Source organism: Mesitornis unicolor, unplaced genomic scaffold, assembly GCF_000695765.1.
Source record: "Mesitornis unicolor isolate BGI_N332 unplaced genomic scaffold, ASM69576v1 scaffold7969, whole genome shotgun sequence".
Taxonomy (NCBI): Eukaryota; Metazoa; Chordata; class Aves; order Mesitornithiformes; family Mesitornithidae; genus Mesitornis; species Mesitornis unicolor.
Window position 1 is genome coordinate 40,909 of NW_010205166.1, and position 12,524 is coordinate 53,432.

Sequence of the window (12,524 nt, forward strand, 5' to 3'; positions counted from 1 at the left end):
GTTCTATCAGCAGGACAAAATTTTCCACTGACCACACGATAAGTATAACAGTAATGGCAGATGAGCACCAACAAAACTTTCACACTTTCTCTGTGTGGAACTAGAAATCTTACCGAAACAGAATTGTTAGTGCTGCTATGACCATTAGCTGGGGACTGTCTGGATGTAGAGGGGGAATCTCTCTGAAATAAGACACAAGGTTCATTAACAACACAACACTATCACAGGAACACAGATATATTTCAAAGAACAGTTACATCCACAGCCTTATAACCATTTGCTTAGCTGTTTCATCTGTGAAAGTTTCCACACTACAAACTCTGTAGATCTGAAAAGTTTTTCCATAGTTTAAGATTCAGATTTGACATTTTGATGTATCTTAGGTAATAACTATTTTTATATTGCCTTAGCAATTAAATAGCTTTTTAATTACTGAGTGCCTGGGACCTCTTAGATCTCATGTGGCTGACAATGCTAAAGGCCATTAGTCACACTGCTGTCTTTGTTAAAGGTAATTACCTGAAAGTTATATGCTGAATAATACTTTGAATAGAATGAGGCACATATTCCATTTTAAAGACGATTGTAAATCTTTTTTCAGCTATGTGCTGGAGGTCAGTGATGACTAGTTTCTGCTCTGCAAGATGCATCTCTCTGCAGTGCCTCAAAGACACTGAAGGTAACACCTGAGAAGGAAGTTGGACACTCTTCTCCTTCCTCATCCACTTTACAGCACACTGAGGTGTTTTTTTTCCTCCAAAATTCTTATGGGCTTATAAATATTGAACCTTGCCAAAATATACCACTTTAAAAAAGCCACCTCTTGATTCAGACTACCAGTGTGGCCCTAGACTTCAGTGAGGAGACAGCAAATGCATGGTGCATACCGGGAAATTCTACAGAAAGGATAATAGGATTTTCTGACTGCATTTTGCAAAGGCAAGGATGTCATTTGTAGAATGATCTCTTTCACATGCCATTTTGGTTATAGACTATTTAATTCCATAAGATCAGGCAACTGAGTCACCTCTTCAGAAAACAGAATAATTTCACAATAGAGTAATTGTGAAAAAAACAAACCCTTTACCCCCAAAGGGATTTTGCAATATAATATTCCATGTCAAAGGTCAATTTAGGAATGTCTGGTAATTTCATATAACATCAAGGATAGTAGAAAAAAAGGGCAAAAGCAGTTTTCCAAAAAATAAAGTTATCCATGTCACATTTTATCAATACAAGTGCCCCTTGTGACCAAATTAAAAACCAGAATCGGAGCTAAACTGTTCATGCAACATTAATCAGGTAAAGGTTTTCAACTAAATATTCTCAAACTTATACTAATTATATGACGGCACTGATAGCTATTTTAAAGCATCAAGAAAAGTTAAAATTACAGACAATACTATATCCCTGTTGCTGCCTGTAGGCCTGATGTGCAACAAACTCTTGTAGAACTTCTGCACTTTTTTGTGGCCTCATTCGGTATGATTTCACAGAAAGTTCCATAAGTAGTTATCTAAATGCTTGCTTTGTTTTTAACACAGTTGAGGACAGCTCTGACAGTACTAGGGCTGTAAAATCATTGTGGCTCAAAATATGTAGGTCTGTATACTTCTGCTACACTAATGGAAACACTGCAAGATTTAAGGAAAAAATCCAAGGTGATTACCATCAGATTTTAAAAATATCATAATCATATATATGAAGGCTTTTCTTCTTAATGAAACCACTTAAGTGTTTCACAAGGACAATCTGAAACATAAAGGATGTTTATAAGAAAAGTTTATTTGTAAAACTAAATAAATAATTAATTAAATATTTTAAAAGTACTTCCCTTATCATTCTCACATACCTGACACTACAAAAAGTTACTCGGGGTGTTTTGTCAGTACAAAGTAAGAATGCAAATGTAATTAGAGCAAAATGCTTACTTGGTTGGATAAAGCTGAAATATATGAATGGCATACGCAGTCATCAGCCGTAAGAAAAATGTGTTGCAATAATTACTTAAGTTCATATTTATGTAAGTCTGTAATTTCCTGGGTATCTGAAGCAGAAAACACAACATCCTGGCCACGGTGTTATCTAGATATCTGAGTAACACAGGCCATCTGCCACACCAATGACTGAACAGGTCATCTCAGAGTAGATAAGCTGATCAAATTTTTATACAAGCAAATTCATAAGCATTATGTTTTCAGGCAAGATCTACTCCACAAAATAGAAGGCCTGGTAACTGAATGGAAGGCATGGGTGCATAAAAAGCCACAAATCCCTAAGAAACTTAAAATTATTCAGTTGAGATTTTGGAAAGTGCCTAATGATGCTGAAGTACCATTGCATACTATAGAGACAAGACTTCCCTAAATATGCAAAAGTGGCTTAATATTTAGAGAATGCCACTACAAGACTTCTCTTAAATGCCTACAAAAGAAATAAAAGAAAGCAAGTGAAATGCAAATCTCAGTTATTTAAAAAAATAACATCCTGCACCCCCTCTCACCTTTGTATATACAGACATATACACAGATTTTGTATAAAAGGCAGATCACCTCTGATTCTACTAACACATAGGATTTCTTAGTCAAGATTAACAAGACGTTTTGCAATCCAATTATGTGATCATGGTAGGAGCCTCAAAAAAAAACCAATCCAGTTATTGATTCTGTTTTATAGTGTTCTTCTGGTAAACCTATACTACATGAGCACCAGTCCATGACTGAAGGCAGGGAGGGAACCAAACATAAATTTATACTGAAATACTGCCAAAAATTACCTTAACTTGTAAGATTATACTAGTGGAGACCCGGTATCTCTGAATTTATCCTGCTAGAGCATGAGAAGCAAGCTTTCTGTGTCTTCATAATGTCATTCAACCTTAATTTTTAGGCTTTATCAGGGATTAAGAATTTGATTTAACTCTGAATCACAATCCTGAAAAATTCTGTGAAAAAATTCTCTCTGTACCAAAGGACTCATGATGCTTTAACAGAACGATTTTTAAATGCTGGCTTTCTGGTACACTTGTAAGAGTTGACAATCTAGCAAAAGTCATAGTATGACTGAGCAGTTGCAACAGACTCAGCCACCTCTGATTAAAGGAATGCTAAATGCCACAAAGTGTGATAATTAGACATGCTTATTTTTTTCCTCCATCTTTGATAACACATTTCTAGTTTTGCTGTTTTTTCCAAAGGAAGGTAAGAGCCCATTTTCCTTTCTTCTGTGAAATAAGCAGTCATGAAGAACATAAGGACACAAACCTAAGGAAAAGAGATGACCTTCTACTACTAAAATTACATCTAATGGTAGTAATTTAAAGCTGTTTACTGAACTATTTCTCCCAAATAATCGTCTTCCCAGCAGGTCTATAGTTTCACCAGTTCCTGTATTTTAATATTGGGAAGTGAGACATTATATATTATTATTACTGCTATTTACAGGGCAGTAGTTGATACATACATTTGTCAGCACACTCTAGAATTTCTATTTGAGTTTTTTTAAAGACTTTGCATTTAATGAAAAACTGTTGCTTTCATATCTGTATCTTTTCAAAAAAAATCAGCCTCACAGGTGAAAATTTGTCAAACCTTCTACCTCTAAAACCTTTTATTTCTTGTTGACTTCCATTAGAAGTACAGAAGGCAACTAAAAAGCAGTGCTTTTTTCCTTGCAAACAGATTGGTCTGACAATCACAATAGCAGTTTCTGTGTATTCTAGCATCTGCTAAGACACAAAAACAATTAGGTTGAAATCGCAGCTCTAATTAAGGGTGCTTGACTTCAACGGGGATTGTGATTTCACTCACAGAATTCTAATTTGGGAACTGTTTGCGCAGTTAAGCATGTGGCACAAAAAGACTGGCATCATCTACATGGTGCATATGCCATCTGTATTCTTTAATTGGAACAGTATCTCTAAAGTAGCCATTTTCTAGAATTTAATTCCCTTCAGTTGAAATCTGGAACATAACTTTGTGAGCAGAAGGGAATTAAATGTTACTGTGCAAAAATCATAATACCAACTTTCTAATTCAACAAGAACTAACTCCAAATCTGGTTTTCTTCTGTAATGACAAATACCATTTTTTCATGGAAACATAATATTAAGCCACATGTAACTGTTACAGACAACCATCACAAATTTACCTCAACAGGGTTATACAGAAACAGATTTTTCAATTAACCCTTAACAGCCCAAGGTAGTAAAATAATGTTTTAATACCTAAAAAAAAAGGAGGATTGTTGCTCAGCTTAGGAACTTTAATAGACTTCCTGGAGAATGCGTTTAAAGTATAATTTTTTAAAGGGGCGTCCTAAATGCATGAGTTGAGGATCCCCTTTCCTGTATTTTTTTAATAGGCTGTAAAGAGTTAGTTAAGGTGCTGATGAGATGAATATGAGCTGGGGTTGAGTAGGTAGGTGGGACCTACTCGTGTTCCGTTATCTTTGTTGTAAAATTGGTGTGCGTGATCTAACAGGACAGGCAGAAACAATTTCCCAGAAAGCAGTAACATTCAGCCATCAGCAGGCAGTTAGTTACAGGACTGAGGAAGAAATGGGATGGTTCATTAAATTCATTACCTCACAGGATGAAGATTGCGTGCGATAACTTGGCACAATCTTAAACGTAATACTTCCACGCATTTCCCTCTGCAAAAAGAGAAGCACTTCTTTAAAGACTAAGACACTGAAGAGAAAATCTCCAAATCATTAATGCTTGAAAGGAAAGCAACATAGTTCAAGAGCAGCAGTATGTTTTCCTAAAGTAAATAAGCAGAAAAGCTGAAGTGCTACAGCTAATTTGTGATTTCACTTATAAATAAGTATTTACATAGTCTCTCATTAATCTGAAAGATAAACTTACATTATTAGTTTGACCAATTTTCAAACACCTAGAGCCTACACCTGTATTTTTAGGTGAGAGATTCAGAGATGTGTAGGTTTCTCCCATGTCAACCTTTTCTTTGTAGCTATATTCATGTGATCCACAGAGTCTTTGTTACTAAAGTGACATTTTCTTTCTTTTCATCATACATGTTAGATAGTAAAAGCATATTCAGCTTCTGGAAAGCTGCATGTTACTATATTAAAGGTAGAAACGCAAGAAACAGTCTTTCATCAAAACAGAACATAGGGTCTGCTAGTTTACACTTACTATAGTATAAGAATATTCATAAAAAAAGTAATTGCAGAATAGCAGCAGATCGTGGCAAAATATTTGCTCAGCCATATTTTCTTAAATGATAGTTTGAATATAAGTGCAACCACATGGCTGACAACTGCAGGACTTGATTTGGGCAGAAAGGTAAGCAGATCACTTCAAGTGATCTTGGAGTGAGCCACATATAAGCTACATAAGGAACACATTATTCCCTATGATGACAATTAGGTATTGGAACAAGTTGCCCAAAGAGGAACCTGTCCTGTTAAATCTCTGTCCTTGGACATTTTCAAGGCTTAACCAGAAAAGACCTGAGCAACCTGGGCTGCATTCAAAGTCGACCCCACTTTGTGCAGGAGATTAGACTGGAGACCTCCTGAGGTTACTTCCAACCTGAATAGTTCTATGATATATTGTCTTTTTATTTGTGTAGCAATTATACCAACATGCAAGAAACGTTTATTTTCACTCATAGCATACTCAGTGAATACACTTGATGTAGACTCAAGATTAAAGATTATTTTAATAGACTAATAGTCTTATTAATAGTCTTATTTTAATAGACTAACTTGGAATGAGTAATAAGAGGAAAGCAGTACTTTTTTTGTTATGTACACCAGAGACAAGAGAAGAAACTCCTGCATTTCAACAAAGGAAAATCAGACATTAGAAAAAAGCTTTCTAAAATGCAGAAGAGTTCTACACTGAAGTCAACTGCCTGGAGAATTTGGGGAACCTCCATTACTCAATTTTTTTAGTTGCTGGTCGAACATACATCTGTCAGGAATGGTTGGGTGTCGATGATCTTTCCTATGAGACTAAATGGAATAAATAAAACTATACCTGGAGATGCCTTGTACAATTCCTGGGTGCAAAAAAGCCACTACTAAAAATCAGGGGAGAGCCTGAAGAAGGCTTTAACAGATGAACACAGGAAGACTTTATGCTACATGCATATGTAGGCTATCAAGAATAGAAGAAAAAGGGGAATGCACAATGCAATTACTTAGAAGTTTTGTTAAAATAAGATAGGCCCTGTACTTGGCACTGGTGAGGCTGCACTTCAAATACTGTGTTCAGTTTTGGGCCTCTCACTACAGGATTGAGGCACTGGAACGTGTCCAGAGAAGGGCAATGAAGGTGGTGAAGGGTCTGAAGCACAAGTCTTATGAGGAGCAGCTGAGGGAACTGGGATTGTTTAGTATGGAAAAAAGGAGGCTGAGGGAAGACCTTATGTCCCTCTACAACTGCCTGGTCTCTTCTCCCAAGTAACTAGTGATAGGATGAGAGGAAAGGGCCTCAAGTTGCACCAGAGGAGGGTTAGATTGGATATTAGGAAAAATTCCTTTGCTGAAAGAGTGGTCAAACATTGCAACGGGCTGTCCAGGAAAGTGGTAGAGTCACCATCCCTGAGATATTAAGAAAATCTGTAGATGTGACACTTTGGGACATGCTTTAGTGGGCATGGTAGTGCTGGGCTGATGGTTGGACTTGATGATCTTAGAGGTCTTTTCCAACCTTAATGATTCCATGATTCTATAAAGAACATCAGAAAGATTTCAGGCACTTACAAGCATTTTTTGTAGTTGTTCTACAGTTTGATTTGCCACACTGATTCCGTTTATTTCTCGGATTTCATCCCCTACATGTAGCGTACCTGTGGAGTTAACAAAACACACAATCACCTCAAACATGTTTTTAGAAACTGAGATAACTGTAAGACAGTAATAATATTCATACAAAGGCATAAATATGAAGCAACATTAAATTAACTTGTTTGGCTAGATTCAGAAAAGGACTTCCATAGCTGTGTATTAGCTACCAAAGTGCATGAATCTGTCTTTCAGAGTGCAGTCAAGACACCAGCGTGAGATGCCCAGGCACCCATTTAAAGTACATGGGGAAAACAGCAGCCCGTTACAAGGACACTGCAAAACCCTACACACTGAAAAGAAAGCCACCTGCCAACTAGTCAGATGGAAACGTTCAGCAGAAATATTCAAGCAGTATTTTATCAGATGACTACTTAATGCAGTGTGGCTTATGGACATAGTCTTAATTTTATCTGTCAGACTGCTGTATTTTTTCACTCCTCAGATTTTGATTTGCCATTAAGCATTTTCTGTATGTACACTTGACTTCAGCTTGAATGTAAATGATTGGTGTGACTATCTATAATGCCAGATGATGGAACAAATATCTACTTAGCTTAAGTAAGCCATAAACTGACCTGCTGAAGCTAGGATGGGAATGGCATGCTACAGCATGGCTCTACTACAAAAGCTCAACAGGGAGGAGGCAGTGAATGAGTCAGTTCTTTTCAGGATTAGAAGCAACCTAGGAGGCTCTTTTTGGATGATAATTTCTGACTTGAGTAGCTCAAGCCCACCTAATTCTCTAGCTGTTCTCCAAAAAATTCATCTATGGTTTATCATTAGCCAGAAAATGTTTTTCATATATAATGAAACAGGACAAGACCATTTACTTCACATAGATTTCTTTCTGCTCTATGATTTAAATAATTTGTGCAAGTATTCTTTTCTAAATACTGTATATAACACAATTACTGTACCTAATATAATTAACCTTATTTGGAAAACCAGCAACTGGCAAGCAAACATTTCCTAAACTGAACTATATTTATGGAAAATTACCCGAGAAAAGTCAATCAACTAGAATCCTGAGAAATCCTTAAAATTATTTTTTCCAAACAAAAATAGTAAGTTTTTCCAAAGAATTCTATGCAAGTAAAACTTTAAGCTGGACAAATGTACGAAAATCAAACTGTGTGTCTGCTAAACACAAGCATAGCCTAAACCAAGAAGAAGGATACTGAAAAGCTCTGTTGCTATGATTCCCCTTGGGTTCTCTTCTGTGAAACAGAAGCTCACTTGCCAGTGTTACAGGAGAGAGGCCAGAGTTTACAAAAACTTTTAGTACTCTCAAGAGTCAGTCCTTCTGCCACGTTAAATGCTCCAAACAGTTCTACAGAAGCGGATCTGCTGATAGTGAAATTATAAAAAAGGACTCATCACAATTCTTCTTCAGTCGAAAAACTATTACAAGTAATAGTTTACTGAATGTGAATTCAACAGTCCTGCATCTGAATTTCGAATTAATCTAGCTCACATCTAGAATATTAATGACCAAATCTCTAGCAAAACACTTTGAAAGTTCAGTTTTGGCAGGCTCTTTCAGGAAGGCATTCAATACCTAATTCTTAAAAAAAAACTGTGAAAAAAAAAAGACTCTGTTGACTGTACCATGTCAAAATTAAATTGTGTTTGAAGTGAGTGCAATTGTTATTAAACAATAATAGTGAATCAGAAAGAGCATTTACCCTGGAACAGTACAAAAATTCTTTGGCATTATTCAAAATATAATCTGACAGAACTAAATATTAGAATGAGAATGAATGAATGAATGAATCAGACTTAGTAATATCCCTGAATCAAATAATTTCAATAGTGCACTTAAAGAAAATCCCCTCTTCTGGAGCATTTCTCATTTCTGTTACTCTGATGGAAATGAATATTGTTCTGTTCATGCCTGGAATGGAGCAGATAGATAAAAGTTGAGAATAAAGCATAGACATTTAGCAGTAGATGGTCATTCCGTTTTAGGGAGTGGATGTATTGATAAACCATAGGAAGACATTTTCAACCTGAGGGAAGAGACTTTTATTATCTGCAGAAGCTTTTTACTCTCTATAAATATTCTTGTTGGAAAAGCGTATTCTTGACATCTTTCAGTAATGGGTCTCCTGTACCATTTGTAGCTCCCGTGATACCTATGCTTAACCATCTAATTTTAGTCACTTTTAGTTCTTTTTCTAATGATAGTGCAGTGTTTAGAATGTAAGCTATTAATGACTTATTGAAGTAGAACACATCTGTAATAACAAAGAATGGATGTCTAGAGTAAACAATTTCCTTTGTTTTTGCAAGCCAGAGTGAAGACAGTTTTAGGAAGTGTGTGCTCCTGCTCTGCACAGAAGTATGAGAAATCCTACCCTATTAGGAAGAAGACAGAACAAATTTTTGGAGTCCCTATTCGGAAACAAGTTTTGTAGCCAAAACAAAATTCTGTAGCTTGGACAGTGAAGGCTGCGAATGTATAATCATATTTTCACCAAGTAATCACATCCATTTTTTAAAATCAAATAAAAGTTATCAAGGGTAGCAGTGTCTTCAAAACTGTTGTGAGTTTTACAGTAGTCACTTCAAGAATGTAGCACAGACAATGTACAACTGCTGTTTTTCTGGTGAGGTTAAATTGGCAGCCAGTAAGTCCTCTCTCTTCTTTGGAAATATTTTTAAATGCCATACTGGGACCTCTTCTTATATGCATCTTAAGAATGAATTCACATTTAAGCATGTATGCCCCAAAACCAGTCAGCAGCAAAAAACCTATGGGTTAAGATACAAAGAGCTGCTGAGAACTCAGCCTATATGCAGATCCCCTGAAAATAATTACAGTATGAGTAATCTAAACAAACCACAAATGGACAACTGAGCTAAGTTCAGTCACAGCCACAAAGGTGAAATCCAAGACATAATCAAAAGCCTGAGATCTAAGATAAAATTCATTTACTTATCCTAAAAAAGCAGACAAGTCAACAAAAATACAATTTTAAATGACTGAAACTGGCGTTTCATTTTCATTTAGCTGAATCCTCTGGAATGTGCAAGTAAATAGCATCTTTACAAGCCTATCTTCCCACTTCGAGTCCCCTTCCTTTCAAATAAGGACAACTATAATCAGCAGAACTGGATACAGCTGGCATAGAAACAGGAGACAGACTTCATAGCAGCTACTATTTTGCAATTGGGAATTGCACAGGTTGTACTTAATATTGCTGGACCTGAAATTATACAGTTCCTGTAACCCTCCCAGTAGATCTATTTTCTAGTCATTGCTGTTATTGCCTTGCAGTTTTCCATGTAGCAAGAGGAGACAGCAGAAACAACAAGGTAAAAAAACCCGAAACAAATAGAAGCCAGACCCTGTCAATAGGATTCAAAAACATATTGTGCTTGAGATCACTGTCAACTTACATTTATGTTGTTCTACTCAGTAAAAATATTCTAAATATAGGTATGTTGAATGAAGCAGTGAACTTCAAGTCAGAGGGTCCTTTAAAGGAATATAGAAGTTTATATTAATTGCATCTTTGCTTGTATTAAGTCTTATCTTTCCTGTTTCTTGACAGGTTTGATCATATCAAAGAGATGAAGTGAATATATCAGGGAGAGGAATGCTGTACCCTTTTCCTTGTTTTATGTTTTGTCTTTCTAATTACCTGTTCCTGCCTGCCTTTGAAATAGAACAGTAGGCTAGAATGAAATAGGATAGAATGAACTCTGGTCTGATAATGGTGAAAATTTTTGTTTTCATCAAAAGAAAAAGATGGCAAACTGGAAAAAATAAAGTAACCCTTTAAAGTGTGCAATCCAAACTTGCAGCTAACAACCTAGCAGGGAAGTTTCATCTGTTTAAAGTTGGACAAAGCCCAGCTATTTTTTGACATCTGATCTGGACAGACGAAATGGAAAGAAGCAGTAGACTGGAGATGAGAAAATATGCATGTTTGCTGCATTTGCTACAGTAGTGAAAACTGAAAATAAAGATTTGAGTTCTAGGCACAAGAAATATTTTTATTCACAAATTTTTTAGATGCCTCAACATCAAAACTACAAAGACCCTCAAAAATTGTGTGAAAATACATGGAGAAATTTATGAAGAAAGTTTTTTCATTTTTGCAAAGAAAAAGAACTGTAACTAATCTAAGGATTTTTTTCAAACAGAGGATTAAATAACTACAGCTCCAGAAATTATTGGTATTTCAATCTCTTACTGAGCTATACTCCCATTATCCTAACTGAAAGCTAAATGAAACATAGTGGGCTCTCATCTCAAAACACTGTCAGACAACTGCAACTGGAAGGTAACAAAGCCAGTTAACAGGGTTCCGTCCAGACACAGGGGTACACTACTATGGAACAGTAGCAATCAAAAAGAGTATGCACCATTACACAGTTTGTACAAAATATTCTAAATAATTGTGTTTGAAGACAAAACTATTCATGACATGTGATTACCTTGCCGGTGAATCATTCCTCCGTGCATAATTCTTGCCACAATGCAATGGTTCAGCTCATTCATTTTTAAAGTGATACCCTAGAAGAAAGACATGTTTATACTTTTAAAATCAAACATCAGCAGTGTGATTCTTGAGCGGATACGAACAGTCACTTTGCCTAAAAGCCTGAAGGCAGGGTATAAATTTTAAGGTTAAAATAAAAACTTTGCCGCTTACTTAAAAATAAGCGGTGAAAACAGGCACTCTTTATAAGTGAAGATGCAATACTTTAATATATAAGCATGTAAGATTCTGGTTTGTTAAAAATATAATATTGTACTGCAGTGCAAAGTGCCCAGTTTGGTTTAAAGCCTAATCTGCTGTAAGTACTACAAGGTTGTTTCTAAACAAAACCAGGTCTAGTGGTGCAGTAGTAGTATGAATGCACACATAGCATTTTAAGCTAAGGACATACACAGCAGGACAAGTATCTACAGTGGCTGCTGAACTATTCCCATTATACTGGCTACTTTACTTCAAAGTGCAGAAACTGTCATTAAAATCATTATAATACTGGTCTTTACCAGTAGAGAGTCAAGACAAGTACTGAGGTTCCCTCCATACCATTGGTTCATCTGTGTTCTTCTGGAACTGCACCAGTCGAACTCGTGTTACATTCTCCATATCCATGTCGCCGTTGGCGCTTTCTGGAGAATCTCCGTTTAAGTATGGAGAGGTGGGAGGAGGTGTAACTCTCAGCGCTTCATCACTGTAAACTTCATGTGCCACTACATCATGAGTTTGAAGTAAGGCCTAGAGGAGATTACAGCAATAAAATATCAGACTTCCATCTTCTCTGATGCCCTCCACTCATTCCTTTTAAGTATTTTTGAAGCTTTTCAGAAATTAAAAGAAATGCAAGACATTTTATGTTTGCTTTCTATATAGGAACTTTTCCCTCAAAGGAATCTAAAATAAACTTCAGCAGTCTGCAAACACATACACACATAGCTAGCCTTTAAAATCTGCATGAGTAAACCTGATTTTCTATTGTAGATACCTTTTTTTACTAGCATAATCACTTCCATATTCTCCCCTTCCCCTAGAGCACGGGCCCAGCACAACCACACCTGAGTTCAAAATGCCTGGTAAAAATTACAATCTAAACAAACTGCTCAAATACTACTTCCTTAGTTTTATTCTGTTTCTTGATTCAAAGAATGGTTCCTGTCTCTGTTTCCTTTGCAAGGACATGATATACCTGTCGAAAGTAAGTTT

At 36.2% G+C, this 12,524-nt stretch overlaps 1 protein-coding gene across 1 annotated transcript in view; it reads right to left on the reverse strand.

The window, feature by feature from the left end:
* CASK (calcium/calmodulin-dependent serine protein kinase (MAGUK family)) overlaps window positions 1-11,999 on the reverse strand; it is a 34,934-nt gene extending 22,935 nt beyond the window's left edge. The window contains exons 1-4 of the mRNA XM_010191301.1: window positions 11,871-11,999; window positions 11,266-11,344; window positions 6,736-6,821; window positions 4,585-4,653 (exon numbers count right to left, since the gene is read on the reverse strand). Coding sequence (XP_010189603.1) covers window positions 4,585-4,653; window positions 6,736-6,821; window positions 11,266-11,344; window positions 11,871-11,936 — 300 coding nt within the window. The 5' untranslated portion in view covers window positions 11,937-11,999. The remainder of the gene's footprint in view (window positions 1-4,584; window positions 4,654-6,735; window positions 6,822-11,265; window positions 11,345-11,870) is intronic.
* Window positions 12,000-12,524: the final 525 nt, after the last annotated feature.